The sequence below is a fragment of the Nicotiana tabacum genome, chromosome 10 (genome assembly GCF_000715075.1).
Source record: "Nicotiana tabacum cultivar K326 chromosome 10, ASM71507v2, whole genome shotgun sequence".
Classification (NCBI taxonomy): domain Eukaryota; kingdom Viridiplantae; phylum Streptophyta; class Magnoliopsida; order Solanales; family Solanaceae; genus Nicotiana; species Nicotiana tabacum.
This window is the reverse complement of record NC_134089.1, coordinates 162,319,038-162,341,209: the sequence shown is the minus strand read 5'-3', so window position 1 is coordinate 162,341,209 and position 22,172 is coordinate 162,319,038. Positions and strand designations below refer to the sequence as shown.

Sequence of the window (22,172 nt, the reverse complement as noted above, 5' to 3'; positions counted from 1 at the left end):
TACCCATATTTTGCCATCCACAACCACGAGCTAACCCAGACGAATTACCATATCTGATCCCAATTCCACCACTCGTATATATAACTCACCTCTAGTACTCAATCATTCCACGAAAGATACTCTAAGATTCTTCTGTGCTGCCAAGCAAGCTCGAATATCAATAGTCGATCTGACAAGAAGTGTTGCAATACTACCGAAGTACCATCAACTTAATCACATTGCCTTTCTCTGAAACATATACCCTCGTCCAATCACCTCAATTAGCATTATCATTTCCTTTATCATCTCAAGATCATTTCTCAAATCATGTGAAGCTCATTTCTCTAATTATCTGAAACTATCCATGCTGCCTAAGAATTTTATGACTTTCCATTCAGAACTTAACCGTAACCTTACACACGCAAATCTCAATCCTCCACAACATACCACATATACCATACCATCCTAGGATAATATGAGAAGTTCATCTTCCTTCCGAGCCACAAACATCTACGTACTCAACTAATCAAGAACTTCCCATTGATCCCATCTAGAAGAAAATCACTATACATATCATGCTCCTCATGCCCACAAAAAATATATATATCTCCAACTAAGGTAGAAACCATCAAGAACTCTCTGAGTTCCTCTTGCACAAACCAGTCCTACCGGGACTGAATCCTTCTAACTCGACCAAGTTATGCAAGCCATCAAAACCTAAGAGTGCTGCCGCGAAATGCATGTAGGAACTCATTACTCCGTACACACCCAAGGAACTAATCATATCCTTCACATACCGATTCGGCCCACAACCAAGCTATCCCATCTATCCGAGATCCCTTCTGATTTTCCTTCAACTAGATACTCCTTCTTGCTAATACATCACAATTTCTCAACCCAGACTTACCACACGAGACTCAAGCATAAAACCACATTGTTCAAGGCTCGTAAGCCGCTGAGTACTCTCTTAAATATTCCCAAAAGCACCACATTCAAAATACTTTACTCTGAAGAACTACCTGCGAATCTAAATCCGTTACCTTTACCTTCCTGATATTGATACATAGAATTCCATAATTAGTATAGAAAATACCACAAGTCTTGACATCTTCCAATGAAAACTCAGTCTCTAGCCACATATACAACTTTAAAATACCCCATTGTTACATGTAGAATCTTGAACACATTGGAACCATTCTCGCAAGTCATCCACTCTGCTCAAACTGCAATTAGCCCGATCAAAAGAACCGAAAAACCTATGCCTCAATAGCACTCTAACACCGCAAAATGTGACATCATTCCATTACAACCAAGCAACTTCCTGCTCTATATAGTGAGCATCCTTTACCAACAACGACTCAAGACATGCCGAGATTCTCACACACCTATGAAGCATATTATAACCTTTGTTAAGAATTTTCCTTTACTCGAGCCATCCTTGGTCTCAATCTCCATAGGCCATAACTGATTCACCTGAACACCTCAAACTGGAACTGACATAGCACATAACTGTGCAGTCAACTAATCAATAGTAGACTCCCCCCACTTGGCTCGAAGCCATAGATCAAAATACACTCAATAATGCATAACGCTTATACTCTATTGATGCCATAATACCATAGTGAGGTTAAACTCAAATCCTTTCTAAGCTTGTGAAAACACAGATCATCTAGAATTTTAACTCTTTTGCAAATCTCGTATTCACTCTCGCAACAATTACACCCGCTCTCTAAGAGACCTAATTTACATTACAACACATATCTTTCACTTGCAAATGAGATCTTCTAACAGACACATAAGGATCGCACAACCTCATATCACTTCGTAGGAGATGACCCACCTGCTTTGCCTCCAACTAACATTTCTGTATACCTTCTATCGTCACAAACATTACGCAGTCACTTAGTCTTCCTGGGTCTGAACTCATACCGCAACATGAAATTTACTTCACTCACAACTGGGAAACATGAAAAGATTCTTCACACGCCCATAACTCGGGGCTATACCTCGAATCAAGATGGAAGTCAAGCACCTAATAGTTCTTCTATCCTACAACAGACCTTTCTCGTTGCTTCCCAATCATATGGATACACGCAGTACCAACATACTCATCACATAGTTATCCAACTGTCACTTCCACTAATTGGGACAACACCGAACATATAAGTTCAAAAAAACACTTGCTCACACAATCAGTACCTCGGTGCTCAAGCTATAGGCAAAAATCCGGCCTCAAGTCCTCTAGACTGGCCCAACATTAACTCACAGAGATCACATCTCGCCCCTCGATTAGGGAATCACAATCCATCGATGCACATCTGATACTGAGCACTCATGCGCGCATACGAATGCGTGGAAGGAATTCAAGGAATTACATTTCAAGCTGAATCAAATAACACACGACAAGAGTTCAAGAATGTGGAGTTTTCCTAAAGGTTCTGTAGCCTCTCGAGGATAAATACAGATGTCTCTGTACCGATCCACGAGACTCTACTAAACCTGCTCATGACTCGTTAGACCTATGTAACCTAGGCTCTTATACCAACTTGTCACGACCCCAAACCGGCCCAGTCGTGATGGCGCCTCTCATGAAGACAAGACCAACTGACACAACACCCATATTAACACTTTAATCATTAAGAGTAATTTTTTAAGCCTTTAATTAAAAAATATCTCATAGCATAAGCCTGAATGAACAGTGCAAAAATAATATACAAGCCCGACATCGGGGTGTCACTAGCCATGAGCATCTACCAAGGTCTGAATACTACAAAAACAGTCAAAATGTACTAAGTACATAAATGAAATGAGAGGAAGGAAGCAGTGCTGCGAACGTCGTGCAGCCACCTTGCTAACCCTGATGACTCCACGTTTGAGCAGCCAACACCCTCTACCTAGTTCCGAAATACCTGAATCTGCACACGAGGTGCAGGGAGTAATGTAAGTACTCCAGCCCAGTAAGTAATAAGAGTAAATAAAGACTGAGCAGTAGGAAACAATGAATCCACATTTATGTCAAACTCAATAAGTACAACAGGCTTTCAAATCAGAGTACGAGTCAATCGTCTCGTTTAAAATCCAACTTTTGGTAAAAATCATTTAAAATACCTTCCAACGGTTTCAGTAGGGGTTCAATACCATTTTTAATAAAGGAGATGAAAATCATAATTGGCCCCTTAGGAAAAAGGAGTTATAAATACCTCATAACAAGAAAATCTCAGTAGACATAACAAAAGCCAAATCAGTGATTTAAGTTCTGAACATCTCATAAACCCCAACTTAAATGAAAGTTGTTTAAAAAATCATTTATTCAACGTTTTCGACAAAGCCTCGGTATAAAGATGAGTGAAAGCAGTAAATAAATCAACATATTTGATAGAAACTCACTTAAAGAGGAAAAAATCAATAAGTTCATGAACAGGCCTCTCAGGCAAAGCATCACTCAGGTACATATATATATATATATATATATATATATATATATATATATATATATCTATCGCCCCTCGAGCTAGCCTCTCAGTCACGTGACTTTTCTCTTACTAATCAGTACTTACACTCAGCACTCACGCTCAATAGGTACCATATAGTAACAGTTGCGGCGTGCAGCCCGATCCATATATCGCTGCGCCGTGCTGCCCGATCCATATATCTCATCGACGGCGCTCACTGGGGGTGTGCAGACTCTGGAGGGGCTCCTACATCCCAAGCGCTATATCGCTGTGGCGCGCAGCCCAATCCAATATATATATCGTTGCAACATGAAGCCCGATTCATATAAGTATCGCTGCGGCGTGCAGCCCGATCCATATACACACATTATATATATATATATATATATATATATATATATATATATATATATATATATATATATATATTGATGCGGCGTGTAGCCTGATCCATAAATAACCAGGCCCCCAGCCTCTCTCAGTCATTAACCTCACAATCAAACTCTCGGTCTATCTCAATCATAACCCTCATGATCACTCGAACCATCAGTAAAACAGGGAACTCAGCCCAAACAGTTTTCATATTTTTAAGAAATAAAGTGATAAAACCTGATTTAAACAATAAACAGGTAAAACATGACTAAGGATATGCTTTCAAAACAAATAGAGTGAGGAAAAATAGTGAAAGTACCCCTAAGGGTCTCAGCAGGTCGGCATAAGGCCCCAAACATGGCATACAACCCAAAATATAATATAAATCTCTGGGACGTGGAATATCATAAGATTTTGAATCAAATACGCGACTTAACAGTCGTACGGGACGGACCAAGTCACAGTCCTCAAATGGTGTACAACTCCACGCTCGTCATCTAGCGTGTGCGTCACCTTAAAATATCACAACGAGGTGTAATCCGGGGTTTCAAACCCTCAGGACAGCATTTACAACCATTACTTACCTCGAACTGGTTAAATCTCTTGCTCGTGACACTTTTGCCCCTCAAATCGGCCTCAACGCGCGTCGAATCTATCCAAAATCAGAACGAATATGTCACAATATGCCAAGGGAACAAAGCCCAAGCGAAAACAATCGAAAAATACCAAAAATCCCAAAATTAGCAAAACCCGAGCCCCGGGCCCACTTCTCAAAACTCAGAAATTTTCACATCAATAGATTCCTTATCTCCCCACGAGTTCATACATATCAAAAGTTCTCAAATCCGACCTCAAATGGTCCTTCAAATCCCAAATCAAAAGTCCAATTTCTCAAGCCCTAATTCTTCAATTTTAGGCTTAGTTTTGATGATTTTCTAGGTGGAATTCACAATATAATCGAGTTTTTAGTCCGAAATTCTTACCTCCAGTCGTTTCTGCTTGAATACCTCTTCAATCCCCTCCAAAAATCTCTAAAAATGAGCAGTTATGGGTGAAAATAGACCCACATTCTCGAACAAGACGACTTAAAAACATTCTGCCCAGGCCTGAAGAAAAAACAAGACGACACTCCCCTCGCGATCACGAAGAAAAAATCTTAATCTTCCCATAATTACACTACGCGAACGTGACATGGACCACGCGAACATGATGACCAGATGAAATAACCTTAGGCGATCGCGGACATAAACCCACTTCGCAATGCACAAACGACCTGCCAAAACCCATGTCCAATTGACCTTACGCGAACACGACTTCCCTCACGTGTTAGCAATGAACAATTCTCCCATGCAATGCGATCGCGAGCCTCCAATCGCGAACGCGAAGAGCAACTGGACGCCCTCCTCAATTCTTTCTATGCGATCGTGAGACATTCTACGCGATCGCGAAGAGCAATTTCCTGCAACACTGAACCTGCAACTTTCTGCTATCTTTTAAGGCACAAAATGGTCCGATTGACCATCCGAAACTCACTCGAGGCCCCCAGGACCTCAAACAAATGCACCAACACATCCTAAAACCTTATTCAAACTTGTTCCAATCATCAAAACACCTCAAACAACATCAAATCACCCACAACACATCAGATTCAAGCCTAAGTTTCCAAAATCTTCCGAAATACACTTTTGATCAAAAACCCAACCAAACCACGTCCGAATGACCTGAAATTTTACAAACACATCCCAAATGACACAAAGAAACTACTACAACTCTAGGAATTTCATTCCGACCTCTATATCAAAATCTCACCTATCAATCTGAAAACGCCGAAATCTCAATTTCGCCAATTCAAGCCTAAACCTTCCACGGACTTCCAAAATGCATACCGATCACGCTCCTAAGTCCCAAATTACCCAACAGAGCTAGCCAAATCATAAAATTTCTGATCCGAGATCATATACAAACAAGTCAAATCTTGGTCAAACCCTTCCAATTTCAAGCTACAACTGAGAACTGTTCTTCCAAATTCATTCCGATTTCCCTGAAAACAAAAACCAACGATTTACATAAGTCATAATACATCACACGGGGCAAGTCATGCCCAATAACTGGCGAGCGAAGTGCAAAATCTCAAAGCGACTGGTCGGGTCATTACATATACCTTCTCCTACGTGAAAAAGGATACTTTTCCAGGTCAGGACGTCCGCGGCCGCGGATCTGACTGCGGATTTTGCATAGTGTTCTATCCACGCCTGCGTATTCGACAGCGGACCTGACCGCGGACCGTTTAGAATTTGGAAAAATGAAAAACATGAAAGTTGTCCCTTTGAATAGCTTTCCAACAATATATTGTGGAGCCCAAATGGAGTTCTGAGCGAAAAGTTATATGCATTTTACTAGATAGTACGCAATATGCCTACTCGATTCTTCGTTCGTTCTTAACTATCATCTGTTGATCTCCGAACACGATCCCGACTTAATTCCTTAGGTTTTTACTCAGACTTCAAAGCTCCAAATCACTTGAACTCATTTCATAATATCTACATAGCTCGGAATCACTCCTACAAGGCATAAAACACACAATTAGTGCAAAACACTAGCGATTAAAGCTCAAGCTCAATTAAAGTGCAGTAAATTAGAGTGTAATAAGCGACTAAAATACGTAATTATAGCCTATCATCAACACCCCACACTTAAACCATTGCTCGTCCTCGAGTAATCAAACTACACTTTATATAGACACGACCTTTTTAAACAATTTTCCTAACTCATCACACCAAGAATACTTAAAATAGACTAAGCACAAAAGCATAACATCTTCACCTCAAGATTTGACTTACAAGTACCACGCATTATTCACAACTCACCCGCTTACTCTAACATAAAGGTCACTGACATTACCTCTTCTTCATGAATCAAGTGCCCTCACACAACAAAAGAGAGTAGTTTCACATACAATAAGAGTTAAAAATAATTAGGAACTTAATATAGAAAGAATTCACTCACTCTCAGAAATAACATTCATATGCCACAAAAGATGCACCATAGGCTTATCTGTAGTGTACTACTCTACTAATCGAGCTCATTCAATCTAGCATCAAGTAGGACTTTATTTGGTTGTAATGTTGGCTGCGGGACGGGTATGATACATTTAGATATAAGAGTGACTACACCTCCCTAAGCACTTTAATACATATACTTTAACATTTAAAACCCCACACTTATGTCAAACCATAACTCCACCTTCACATCAATATACATCAACTCCCAAATTATTTAAGCACAATTACATCAAGAGTCACCACTATCAACGAATATTTTTCACAACAATACAACTATTTTTTTTCAATTCAAGTGGCTCTTACCTTTTCAAAACTGTACACTTTTCTCCTTATTTCATTAGTTCCACTCAAAAGCCAAACCAACCACCCCACACTTTAACTTTTACAAAGTTCATAACAATTCAAGTGCTCATGAGAGGTTAAAAGGTTCAAATAGATGGGTAATTCAAACAAATAGGTAAGGCTTGTAATGTAGTTGCCAAAGAAACAGGATGACAGGCTCAAAGAGGTTAACTACGATACATAATAATTAGGCGGGTAAAATATACATATCTGGCTTAACAAAGAAACGCCTATATCACTTCCAAGACTGAACAAAACAACTATTTCGCTTTGCAAACACACGGGTCAAGTTCTAGACATCAAATGCACGCACAGAATAACACAAAACCTTACACACACATGACATATAACTCATTCAGGATTGGTTTTTATCAAGACACTCTAATCAAAGAAGTTAAGCAAATTTAAGATCATACGATATAAGGCACTTATACAAGTGTCAAAAATTGAGCCTAAGCGTCACAACCAAAGTACTAAATATTCTCAAGGCATAATAAAGTCAAGAGATATTGCTTTAGTTTAATTCATCTCACATTGGCTCCTACTCCTAAAAAAATAAAACTAACTACACCCGGTTCAAATAAAACCCTTGAAAAACAACTTCGGCACAAAGAAAAATCAAGAGAAAATTGCTACACTACCTAACAAAAGAAAATCTTTTTGTCCCTTTTTTAGAATTAAATCCCTCAAGAAAATTGTCTAATAGATCCATCGTCGGGTAAAGTCCAATCTTTTCTATTTTTGTAAAAAAAAATCAATGAAACTAACACAACTAAAATAGCATAGAAAGTCACTTAGACAATCTCCTCGCCCCACACTTAAAATTGTACATTGTCCCCAATGCACACCATACTAATAAGAGGGTAAAAGAAACTGCCTGATAGGCCAAAGGCCGAAACATTAGTAGCTCATGGGGTACTCATACTTATCCCAGGCTTGGTCCTTTGTGCGGGTACCTCACACTTAGTTCCAACCATATGGTTTGCTGTTGCATCCTTCCAATAGCTTTGCTTTCCATGTTCCTAGATAATCAAAAATCGACACTACAAAAGTAATACAATAATAATAATAATAATAAAAGCAGTAAAGCTGGGTTGCCTCCCAACAAGTGCTTGATTTAACGTCACGACACAATGCGAATCACGTTCTGCCTCCACTTTGAACTTATGAATTGGACCCCAAGTTTTGATTCTGCTCTATGATCATGCTCCTCGGGTAGTAGAATGAATCTGACTGCCCCCATAAAACAATGTAGTATTCTACACTTCTTGGCCTTTAGGTGAGATGTGTATTCCCGACTTTCTGGTAAGAAGCATTCCAGAATGTAGGCACCTTGTTCCTCGTTCCATGACTCCTCAAGTAGCTCGGACGACTCTATTTCCATATCATCATCCAAACACAATGTGAAAAAATGCTTGGAGTGTGGACCAATGCGCTTAACTACATGAACATTGGGACTGTCTACATTCTCAACACTAATGATAATAGAGTCAACTAAATATGTATCCTCAATATCCTTGGTTGACTCTAGTATCTCTACTACAACATCTGCATCCTCAACATCTAGTTCGATTGATTGTTGGTGTTCTACTCTGGTCTTCTCCACTAGCACCTCAATCTCTGTATCTAATTCACACTCTTCTTGGATACTATTCATAATATTGGCTTGTTGAGCATTAAAATCTTCAACCAGTTGACTCACATGAACTTTCAAGTTGTGAATAGTTTCCTCTTGCCTTTCTATCTGCAGTTGTAATTTACTATGTTGTTCCAAAAGACACGTTAACATATCTTCGATCTTCTTTAGGTCAACTTCCCTAGGTTCTTTGTTACTATTAACTTCACCAGAAAAAGAAGAACCATCAAAGTAACGGATTGGGGGAAGATAAGAAATATAAGCACAATCATGAAAGTGACCATCTTGACCACCACACATATCACACACATTCCACATATAAGATTGAGTTGGTGCACAAAACTCGCTCTCAGAAATATTTTGATAATTTTGCCCTAGGTGGTTTCCTTCACAATATGCATAAGGAGGATTAAAAGTAGAATTACCAATATCAAAACTCTCATAATTCCATGATGCCATGTTTCTCAAATAAACAATTAAAACTAAAATAAAAAAATCAAATAGTAAAATAAAAGTTCAAAATTGAAACCTAACAATATGTACACCTACAACTACACCGTTAGTTCCCCGGCAACGACGCCAAAATTTGATCACGCCCAACTATGCTTTATAAAAAGGACTAAGCGGTCATTGCAAATATAATTCAATTTACAAGTCCGGAGTCGAATCCCACAGAGAACTAAGGCTTAGCTACAACTGTTCAATATCAGCAAGAAGACAAACTTGAACAATTTCTAACTTATAGATATTAAGATTTTTGTGTTTAACTAATTAACTAACAAACTAAAATAGTAAATTAACAACTAAAGATACTAAGGGTTAGATACAAGATTAAGGAGGTCTAGAGTTATGATTTTCCCAATTGTCGGAATCCGTCTCGCTAAGTTTTCTATGAATTCGCCTAAGTATCCTCTACCGATCATGAGCGCTCTAACTGTTGTAACTCTCTCTCGAGTAATTACCACAATTTACTAGACATATTCTCCAGAATTATGCTAGCTGGCATTAAGTACGGCTCACTTGGATCGCACCCAAAGTTTTGTTATCCCTAATATCACTTTTAAACCCTCCGTATTGATCCTTCATATACGTTAAGAGTGATGTTGTTCAACAACTACTTAAATATGCACTCTCTCCCGAGTAATACACACTAAATAGGCACAGTCGATTGAGAGCTCTTCAATCAACCACAATAATAACGTAGTTGAACAAATAGAGAAAAACTATGGCTCAACTATATAAAAACATAACAAGAATTTATCCTACAAAAGGTTCTATCAAAACTCTAGATTAAAAATTAGCTATTCATAATAGTATGTAAAACTACAATACTAGAATTCATAACCAATAACGAAAATAGGAAGAAGGTAGTGAAAAACTCGTACAAGAATTCTCCGCCTTGCTCCTAGTGTGTTCTTGCCTCCTTAGGACGAATCCCCGGTCTCCTCAGCCTCCTTAGGTCTAAATTGTGTCAAAAGTATGTCAAAGGTGCTCAAAATACCGTTTTTCATGTATATATACCAAGTAGGGTCAGACCCAAACAATTATACCTTCTCCTACGCGAAAAAGGACACTTTTCCAGGTTAGGACGTCCGCGGCCGCGGATTTTGCATAGTGTTCTGTCCGCGGCCGCGGATTCGACCGCAGACCTGACCACAAATCGTTTGGAATTTGGAAAAACATAAAACAGAAAGTTGTAGCCTTTTGAATTAGCTTTCCAACCATATATTGTGGAGCCCAAATGGAGTTCTGAGCGTAAAGATATGTGCATTTTACTAGACAATGCTCAATATGCCTACTCGATTAATTCTTTGTTCATTCTTATCTATCATCCGTTGATCCCCGAACACGATCCCGGCTTAATTCCTTGGGCTTTTACTCAGACCTCAAAGCTCCAAATCACTTGAACTCATTCCATAACATCTTCATAGCTCGGAATCACTCTTATAAGGCATAAAACACGCAATTAGTACAAAACATTAGCGATTAAAGCTCAAACTCAATTAAAATGCAGTAAATTAGAGTGTAATAAGCGACTAAAATACGTAATTATAGTCTATCATCAACAAGACTATACTTTTATTAGAGATCATACCTTTTCTCCCACTTTCTCTTGATGCTCCTTGAATTTCTCGTAAAACTTCATTAGTCTTATCTCGACCCTCAATCGCTTTTCCTGATTAGATATTGTACCTTATCCTGTACTTTAATTCTTGAAAGTTTTTTTATTTTTTTTCTATTTTATTGGATTTATATTGTGGTTAATTCTACTTAATACCTTCACCCTGATTTCGATAGCACTAGCTAGACCAGTGTTCCTTAACTCTCCTTTCTTCTCAAAATATTAAATGATCAAGAATTTGTAGGTCCTCCGATCCTAGCTCATATGCTTAGTTATTATATATTTGATGTATTGATCAGACTACCAATTAAGCAGATGTGCTTAATTTATCGTTATTTATGCATTATATGTAGGGCAAAGCGTCAAATATTGTGGCCATTCTTAGGGACAAAACAGCATCTTGCACTTTACTTTCAATTATTTCGTATTTATTATAAAATATAACCCAAAATAACAATATAGAACAAGCAAAACAAACTAAGAGATATAGATAGAAAGAGAGGAAGAGAGATTCTTATTTCTTCTTCAATTGTGTATATTTTCCTATCTATTACAAAACCTTTATATAGGCATAAAAAGTGAAGAAAATATGTCATGGAATATGTCATTGAACATACAAAATATGTCATTGAATATGTCATTAAGCATTTGAGATGAAGATCATGGAAGAAGAGTAGACATCCACCATAATGTGATATTTATCATAATACTCCCCCTTGGATGTCCAAAGATAATGTGCCTCGTTAAAACCTTATTAGGAAGAAAAAAAGACTCTATGAAAAATAAATCTTAGTGAAGGAAAAAGCGTACACATGTTTAGAAATACGCCTTTTGGTTGCCTCGTTAAAAACCTTGCAAGGAAAACCCAGTGGAACAAAACCTTGTAAGGGAAAAAGAGTACAACGCGTATTAACTCCCCCTGATGAGAGCATCAACTCACATCCTTGAGTCTTTGCAATCCAATTTTGTACACCAGTTTCTTGAAGGTTGATGTTGGTAGAGATTTGGTGAACAAATCAACCATATTATCACTTGAACGAATTTGTTGCACATTGATATCACCATTCTTTTGAAGATCATGTGTAAAAAATAACTTTGGAGAAATGTGCTTTGTCCTATCTCCTTTTATGAATCCTCCCTTCAATTGGGCTATGCATGCTGCATTGTCTTCATACAAAATTGTGGGTAGTTTTTCACACTTCAAACCACATTTGTCTCGGATAAGATGTATTATAGACCTCAACCAAATACATTCTCGACTTGCTTCATGAATAGCAATTATCTCAGCGTGATTAGAAGAAGTAGCCACGATTGATTGCTTAGTCAATCGCCAAGATATGGCAGTGCCGCCACATGTAAACACATAACCTGTTTGAGATCGAGCCTTATGCGGGTCAGATAAATACCCAGCATCGGCATAACCAACAAGATCGGGATTGCAATCATTGCCATAAAATAAGCCCATATCGGTAGTCCCTTTTAGATATCGCAATATGTGTTTGATCTCATTCCAGTGTCTCCTTGTAGGAGCAGAGCTATATCTTGCTAAGACATTAACCGAAAAAGTTATGTCAGGCCTTGTAGTGTTAGCAAGATACATTAGTGCACCAATTGCACTAAGATATGGTACTTCAGGACCAAGAAGCTCTTCATTCTTTTCTTGAGGTCGAAACGGGTCCTTATTCATATCAAGTGATCGAACAATCATCGGAGTACTTAATGGATGTGCTCCATCCATGTAAAACCGTTTCAATACCTTTTTAATGTAGGCAGATTGATGAACAAAAATCCCATTTGTCAAATGTTCAATTTGCAAACCGAGACATAATTTTGTCTTTCTGAGATCTTTCATCTCGAATTCCTTCTTTAAATAATCAGTTGCCTTTTGGAGTTCTGTAGGAGTTCCAATAAGGTTTATGTCATCAACATATACGGCAAGTACAACAAATTCCGATGTTGTTTTCTTTATAAAAACACATGGACAAATGACATCATTTATATAACCCTCCTTTAATAAATACTCACTAAGACTGTTATACCACATTCTTCTTGATTGCTTTAGACCATACAAAGATCTTTGCAATTTGATTGAAAATGTTTTCCGGGAATTTGAATTTTGTGCGTTAGGCATTTTAAATCCCTCGGGAATTTTCATGTATATTTCATTATCAAGTGAGCCGTAAAGGTAGGCTGTAACTACATCCATTAAATGCATGTCAAACTTTTTATGGACAGCAAAACTAATAAGATAACGGAATGTTATAGCATCCATAACAGGAGAATATGTCTCTTCATAATCGACACCAGGCCTTTGTGAAAATCCTTGTGCAACAAGGCGTGCCTTATATCTTTGTACCTCATTTTTCTCATTCATTTTGCGTACAAAGACCCATTTGTAGCCAACAGGCTTAACACCATTAGGTGTTTGGACTACAGGCCCAAAAACTTCACGTTTTGCAAGTGAACTTAACTCTAATTGGATTGCTTCTTGCCATTTTGACCAATCAAGTCTTTGTCGACATTCTCCAACAGATTGAGGTTCAAGATCCTCACTTTCTTGCATAATGCTAGATGCAACATTATATGCAAAGATGTAATCTGCCACTATATCCATTCGATTCAAATTTGTCTCAATATCGATTGGATTTATTGATAGTTCCTTATTTTCTTGAGTCTCAGGCTCATTGATTTCCTCATGAATCTCAGGATTGGTTAAATCGTGAATTTCTTTATGAGACTCTTTCGTAGTGTCATCTTGATCATTTGTTTTTCTTTTTCTAGGATTTTGATCCTTAGAACCTAATGGTCTGCCACATTTTAGGCGTACTTTTGACTCATTATCTATGACACTAGAAGATTGTCCAATAGGGACATCAATACGGATTGGAACATTCTCTGCAGGGATATGTGATTTTGTTATCCTTTTCAAATCCGTAAATGCATCTGGCATTTGATTTGCTATTTTCTGCAAATGGATAATCTTTTGCACCTCTGTGTCACAAATAGATGTATGTGGATCAAGATGAGACAATGATGTATTTTTCCACAAAATTTCACATTTTGTTTCACTAATTTCTCCTCCTAATTTTGGGAAAAATGCCTCATCAAATCGACAATCTGCAAAACGAGCAGTGAACAAATCTCCCGTTAATGTTTTAAGGTAACGAATAATGGAGGGTGATTCAAACCCAACATATATTCCTAACCTTCTTTGGGGACCCATCTTGGTGAGATATGGGGTGCTACAGGCACATATACAGCGCATCCAAAAATTCTTAGATGAGATATATTAGGTTCATGACCCAAAACTAATTGCAACGGGGAATATTTGTGATAATTTGCCGGTCTGAGACGAATTAGCATTGCTGCATGTAAAATGGCGTGACCCCAAACAGAAGTGGGCAACTTCGTTTTCATGAGTAACGGTCTTGCTATCAATTGCACACGTTTAATTAAAGATTCTGAAAGGCCATTTTGAGTGTGAACATGAGCTACATGATGTTCCACTTTTATCCCAATTGATAAGCAATAATTATTAAATGCTTGGGATGAAAACTCAGCAGCATTATCAAGTCTAATAGACTTAATTGGATTATCGGGAAATTGTGCCCGTAATCGGATTATTTGTGCCATTAATTTTGCAAACGCGAGGTTGCGAGATGACAATAGGCATACATGAGACCATCTAGAGGATGCATCTATTAAGACCATAAAATATCTAAACGACCCACTAGGTGGGTGAATAGGTCCACAAATGTCCCCTTGTATACGTTCTAAAAACGCAGGGGACTCAATCCCAACCTTTGTTGGTGATGGTCTTATAATTAACTTGCCTTGATAACAAGAAGTGCAAGAAAATTCATTATTTAAAAGAATTTTCAAATTCTTTAATGGATGCCCATTTGAGTTTTCTATGATTCGTCTCATCATAATTGATCCAGGATGGCCCAATCGATCATGCCAAAGTACAAAAGTATTGTAAGCAGTAACCTTTTGGTTTAAGGCAGAATGTGCCTCAATTGCATTAATTTTTGTCCAATACAGACCACAAGATAAAGATGGGAACTTCTCAATAATTCTTTTCTGGCCAGAGACATTCTTGGTAACGATGAGATATTCCATATTATTCTCATCTATTGTCTCAATATGAAATCCATTTTTGCGAATATCTTTAAAACTCAACAAGTTCCTCTTGGACTTGGAGGAGAACATTGCATTCTCAATGATAATTATTGTTCCCATAGGCAGAGTTATAGTAGCTCTTCCAGAGCCTTCAATTAGATTACTACTACCAGAAATTGTAGTAATATCTGCCTTACACATACTTAAATGAGAGAAATATTTCTTCTCTTTGAATATTGTATGTGTCGTACATGAATCAATTAAGCAAATATTTTTATAATTGAACTTTGATCCAAGTTTGCTTTGAAAGATATCCATATTTGCTTCCCATAGTTTGACATACAAAAGAAGTATATGAATAAATATTAGTATTTTTTGAGAAAAATGGAAAAGAAATAAAGTTAAACCAATAATTCAATAGTAGCCTTTAATGCATTTTCTGGCAAATTCTAATTATTATACAAATAACTACGCAAAAAATAATACAAGTACACATATGACTAATACAACTACAACAAATTTATTTACAAGTATAAATTATTTGCATTTTCCTACACATTGTATGAAACATAATTGATCCGTATAAGAAAAGAACATATTCATAAAAAAAATGAGGGTGAAATAACAAAAGTTGTTCCAGGGTGCTTGTAAACCTTTTCTTAAAGAGAATTAAAGCAATGTATAGGAAAGTTAAAATCGTTAAAAGATCACTGAGACTAGAATACTAATTAATAGGATATTACTCATTGTTTGTGAAATTTATAAAATTTCGGAAATAAAAATATTCTTAAGAACTATATAAGAAGAATTACAGAGTGCAATAAAAGTTACGAGACGTTTATTCATTACATACTACGAATAGAAAAGCATAAAAATTAAATTGCTCAATCATCTCTAACCACAGATCCAACACCGATCTAGTGGTTTATTTTTTCATCAGGGTGCTCAAAAAAATCTGCCACATCCAAGTGGGTGATGTCAAATTTATTATCATAGACAAGATTGGCTTCAGAGCCTTTATTCTTCAGAGATGCTTGATAAAGCTCAACCAAATATTTTGGTATGCGACAAATTTTTGCCCAATGCCCTTTTCCACCGCAACGATAGCATTTAGTTTCTGAACCCTCTGCATTTCGCTTCTCATCTTTACCTTTCCATTTTTGGAAGTTATTTTTCGGTGGAGGATGATTAACACCAGAAAAATTTCTTCCTTGGACATGGCCACGACCACGACCACGAATATGGCCACGACCTTTTCCACGATTAGCATAATGGGAATACACCTCATCCTCTTGAGGCAATGGTGTAGACCCAGCGGGTCAATTTTCATGATTTCTCATAAGCAATTCATTGTTTCGTTTAGCCACAAGTAGACGAGAAATCAACTGAGAGTACTTTGTGAAGCCTTTCTCTCGGTACTGCTGTTGTAAGACCATATTGGAAGCATGAAACGTTGTAAACGTTTTTTCAAGCATATCATAGTCACTGATATTATCTCCACAGAGTTTCAATTTGGAAGTAATTCTAAACATAGCAGAATTATATTCAGAAACAGACTTAAAGTCTTGGAGCCTAAGATGAGCCCAATCATATCGTGCTTGTGGAAGAGTGACCAACTTTAAGTTGTCATATCTTTCCTTTAAACCATTCCACAAAACAAATGGATCTTTCACTGTGAGATATTCAATTTTCAACCCTTCATCAAGGTGATGGTGCAAGAAAATCAAGGCCTTAGCACAGTCTTGTGTAGATGCTTTATCTTTATCTTTAATGGCGTCTCCAAGACCCATTGCATCTAAATGGATTTCAGCATCCAATACCCATGTCATATAGTTCTTGCCCGAAATTTCAAGGGCAACGAACTTTCTTTTCATAATATCAGACATTTAAAAAAATACAAATTTGAGAAAAATTATACCTTAATTTTCTCAAAGATCTTCTTGAGATGGTAGAGCCTCGTGCTGATAACGTGTTATAAAATATAACCCAAAATAATAATATAGAACAAGCAAAACAAACTAAGAGATATAGATAGAAAGAGAGGAAGAGAGATTCTTATTTCTTCTTCAATTGTGTGTATTTTCCTATCTATTACAAGACCTTTATATAGGCATAAAAAGTGAAGAAAATATGTCATGGAATATGTCATTGAACATACAAAATATGTCATTGAATATGTCATTAAGCATTTGAGATGAAGATCATGGAAGAAGAGTAGACATCCACCATAATGTGATATTTATCATAATAGTATTATTGTTTTAGTAATCTTAAAAAAATTCCCCCTGCCACTTAAAAATCGGTCCCTTTTTCCCACTTGCCACTTAGTTAGAAAGAACAGAAAAGCTAAGAAAAATTATGGAATACATGAGAAGAGAAGTCCTTTCTTTTTCTAATTATGAAAGAATACTTGATAGAATAAAATTCGTGATCAATCTTCATGTCGCTTGATAAGAATGTTGAGTGGATAACAACAACAATAACAACAATCATAATAATAATAATAATAATAATTATAATAATAATAATAATAATAATATACACACATTTAATGACTAGAGAATTTATTTTATTAAGTCAGTATAAAATACTGAAAAAATAAGATTCTTTTATTGTTAAATTGCACTGATTATGCAAAAGTTCATCTACAGTACTATCAATGGATAAAACATAAACCCATAATAAAAATTAGTATAATCTCGTCTAATTCGGAAATTTGGTTTGTAATATGTGCACGTACGCGCCACAGAGGCGGAGCTAGCCTTGCAGTTGTGGGTTCAGCCGAACCTAGTAACTTTGATTCAAACCTTATATTTGTCTTAAAAAATCTAATGAATATATATATATATATATTATTAATTTAGAACCCAGAAGCTTGAATTAGCTGAAAACCTGAACCCATAAACTTTAAATCTTAGTTCCACCTCTATCCGCGTAAGTTAAAATAAGAGAGAAAATATATTGAGAAGGATGATGAATAGTAGACTGGTAGTTAGAAGAGAGAAGATGTTAAGAGGTAAAAGATTGGAGCCACAGACTAGCATCAATGAAAGACGAGTTGAGGAAGGGAAGAGCTTGTGTATCATTTAGTCTTTGAACATATGGTGCCCTCAATGTCATACTGGATCCTGCTCCTGAACAGTTGTATTCCCCATAAAAGATTGTCCTGTATAAAGCATTCTAATTAGTTAAACTTACAACCACTAATATAAGTCGAATGATAATATTAAGTTGAAAACAAATATTTTTCATTATGATAAGCAATATATAAAATAAGGTTTTAGTCCCGCGTTCTGTGACGAAGGCTTTCATTCTCGCTACCCAAACACTATCAACCCTTTGCAAACCCTTTGAGACGGCTACCATTCTTTGATTACCCTCTTTGGAACCTAAAGGTCTTATTAAAAAAAACAAAATAATAATAATAATAATAATAATAATAATAATAATAATAATAATAATAATAATAATAATAATAATAATAATAATAATAATAATAATAATAATAATAATAATAATAATAATAATAATAATAATAATAATAATAATAATAATAATAATAATAATAATAATAATAATAATAATAATAATAATAATAATAATAATAATAATAATAATAATAATAATAATAATAATAATAATAATAATAATAATAATAATAATAATAATAATAATAATAATAATAATAATAATAATAATAATAATAATAATAATAATAATAATAATAATAATAATAATAATAATAATAATAATAATAATAATAATAATAATAATAATAATAATAATAATAATAATAATAATAATAATAATAATATAGGAAATAAGGTTTCAGTGACGATGTTCAATGGTGACCTCTTTAGTTGACCGTCGTGATTGAAAATTTTGTTTCGTGTAGTGAAGGTATGTTGGAGAAGATTAGTTTGTAAGTAACAATTATGGTGCGCCTAAGTGGATATTCATCCTTAGATTAGTTGCTCGTGAGTAGAGGTGTCAAATGAGCGGGTAGGTTGGCAAAATGGGGTATAATATCAAATCAACTATGCCCTCTGTGTAACTTGAGGAGAGTATTGCTTATATTTGTTTCTCAAATTTGAAGTTGCAGCTGTGATATATGGCACAAAATGTTACATTGGTAGGGGATATCCAGGCAATTAATGGGATGGACGAGGAACTGGGCTGTAACTCACTTTAATGGGAAAAGTTCCAACACTGAGTTTATCATATTTTTTTTTTATTATCATAGTTTGAACTTATAGATGAAATGAAACGACTTAACTGATCTCTTGAAGGGTCGTTAAAGTCATTCCAGCCCTCAGGAGCGACGATATCAGTCATGTAAGTGTTAGCAAAGACGACAGTGGAGTAAGGCCTCCATGCACGCCCCAACCAAATCCTACCAGTTCCTCCCAAAGTGCAGTTCACGAATGCAAAGCCGCTGTTTTCGTCTTTGGTTGCTCTGCCGTGTGCTGTCACAGCGCCATTGATCGACTTCACTCCTGCTGCTACTGGACTTGCTATTGATATCAACTGGCAGTTCTGCATGTTCTTAAAACTATTAGTAATAGAGTCAGACTTTTCTATAGTAGTATTGATATATAACAACCATTCACCATAAAAACTAAGTTTTTTTGGAATTAATTTCCATGTTATGTTATAATATATGTTCTATTTAAAAGCATATCGGTATAACAACCAAAACAAATCTGGAACAACCAAGGCTATTACAGAGAGGTTTGACTGTACTCCTTATTGAAACCTCTTCAAACTTTATCATTTGTTCATTTATTTTAACTATTAGGTGCATTTGATATGTGCTTGTTTTGATTAAAAACTAATGGAGCAAGTGAAATATTCTGTGTTTTATGGGATAAAGAAAACATGTACTTTGAACTTTAAGCAATCTTTTTCGTACTTGCGACATGATAAATGCTGCTAAGTGCACCTCTTAAGAAGATCACTTATTAAAGCTAAGAGTATTTATCTAAATTATTGGAGTATTAAAAAATCTAGCTCTCCTTAACGTCTCACTTAATTAATACTCTTAAGGATAGATCCGAAAAATAGTACTTAAATTACTTATCATTTTTCTAAAACGTTAAATAATTTAAAACAAATTCAGTTTGTCAAAACGACTTACTAAATGATTAGGTGAAATAAAAGTTACCTCGTACAATGATTTGCCATTGCCAAAAATAAAGTCGATAGAACCCTGAATATAACAATCTTTGAAATAATGGCGACCCCTATCATCATGAAGAGTATCCTGAGCTCCGAAAAATCCACAACCCCAGAAAGCAGCTTCATCTCCTGCTATCCTAATTGCCACTGCTTGCGCTCCTACTGCCCCTGGCCCCGGCATTGGAGCTACATTCTGTATTAATGTCGACAATAAAATACGTAGCAGGGTTGCTTAAATTATTAAAACACCGATGCAAGTAAAAGTATATGAGAATTTTTACACTATCAGATCACTATAGTGAAATTAAAATTACGCCCCCTGTTTAAAAAAGATTGACACTATTTGCTTATTAGTATGTTTCAAAAAAATTGGCACCTTTCAATATTTTCTTAATAAGAATCATTTATAGCCACACAAATGTTACGGTGGGTTTCATACCACAAGTTTCAAAAGTTTTACGGTCATATAAATGCTATGGCTTATTTAAGATCACATATTTCAAGAGTCTTCCCTTTTGTATTAAAGTTTGTGTCAAGTCAAATTAAGACAATATTTTTGAAACAAAGGGAGTATATACTTTTCGTGCATGAAAATGAAAGGGTTGATAATAATATACCATGAAACTTATATTCTTGGCAATAAAGTTGGTAGAGAAAATTTGGACAGATCCACTGTAAAATGTGCCATTTGCAGAATTGGCTGTGTCATTCCATACAATAGCTGTTGTGGTATACCCTTGCCCTTGAAATGTGATGTTAGGTTTTGTTTTTGGAATAATTACTTTTTCACTGCATTTCAAACAAACAAAAACAATACGTTACATAACAAAAAAAGAGAAATTAATTAACAAAAGTCACTTCCAAACAAATAGAACTACTCCACTTCTTACAAATAAATGCCATTGTTTATCCATATTAAGCTTCTTTTCGCACTAAAATTTCCAACTGCATCAACTGCAGCTTGCACTGTAGTGAAATTACAACAGCCATTATGATCAACGCATAGAATGGACGTTGTATTAGTGTCTATAGTGGGAAAATTCGGCGAAAATTTGTCACATATTGATATTTTTGCCTTATCACCATCGGAGTGATGGTGATGATCGTGATGGCGTCGATTAACATTAAGAATGCAGTTGAAGTACGTGAAATTTGTTGATACAAAAGCAGCAGTTATTGCTATGAAAAGTGGGAAAATTATGGCTTTAGGATTCATTTTTCTGACTGCAATGATACACAAAGGTGACAAATATAAGTAGGAGAAGGTTGATATTTAAAAAAATTAGTTTTGGATTATACCCTTTTAAAATTGATGATGAAAGAGACAAGAAATTAGGAACGGTTTGAATGAAGTGTAAGAATTGGTGGCATGCCTTTCAAATTACCCTTTCCGTTTCTGTTCTTTTTTTGGGACAATTTGCACATACCTACCAAAACTTCAAATGGATGATGGGTTCTTATGCCTATTGATCAGACCATTTGCTCTAATTAGCAAAGTTAGAGAATCGGCCATCTTGGATAGGTGGTCTACATCATACCTTTTAATATACGACCCTTCGTTCGACTCTGTGTAAATACAAATACTTTGTGCACTAAGCTAGTTGTCCTTTTTCTCTTGGCAAAGTTGAGAATCCCTGCTAATAGAAAGTAGCTTAAGAGTCTTGTGCATCGTTTGTATTGTATTTTCCTTTTTTTTAAAGGATTACGATATCTGAATCAGAATTTAAAATATTATCTTTAAATTTTAATATTAGATAATATATTAAAACGGTTTGTTTCTCAGCATAATATTTCGATGAGTATAATTTATCTATATTTAATAGTGAATGCATAAATAATTAAAATAAAAATAATTTACTTAAATATTAAATTATACAAAATATTAGAGAAATCTTAATTTATACATA

At 35.7% G+C, this 22,172-nt stretch overlaps 1 protein-coding gene across 1 annotated transcript; it reads right to left on the bottom strand.

Moving 5' to 3' along the window:
* Positions 1 to 15,836: 15,836 nt before the first annotated feature.
* LOC107771684 (putative pectinesterase 8) lies at positions 15,837 to 21,521 on the bottom strand. The gene is made up of 5 exons (XM_075223485.1): positions 21,156 to 21,521; positions 20,883 to 21,054; positions 20,252 to 20,458; positions 19,364 to 19,623; positions 15,837 to 18,253 (listed from the first exon to the last, which is right to left on the bottom strand). Exons 1-5 carry the CDS (start codon positions 21,479 to 21,481, stop codon positions 18,097 to 18,099), a joined length of 1,122 nt encoding a protein of 373 aa, XP_075079586.1. The 5' UTR covers positions 21,482 to 21,521; the 3' UTR covers positions 15,837 to 18,096.
* Positions 21,522 to 22,172: the final 651 nt, after the last annotated feature.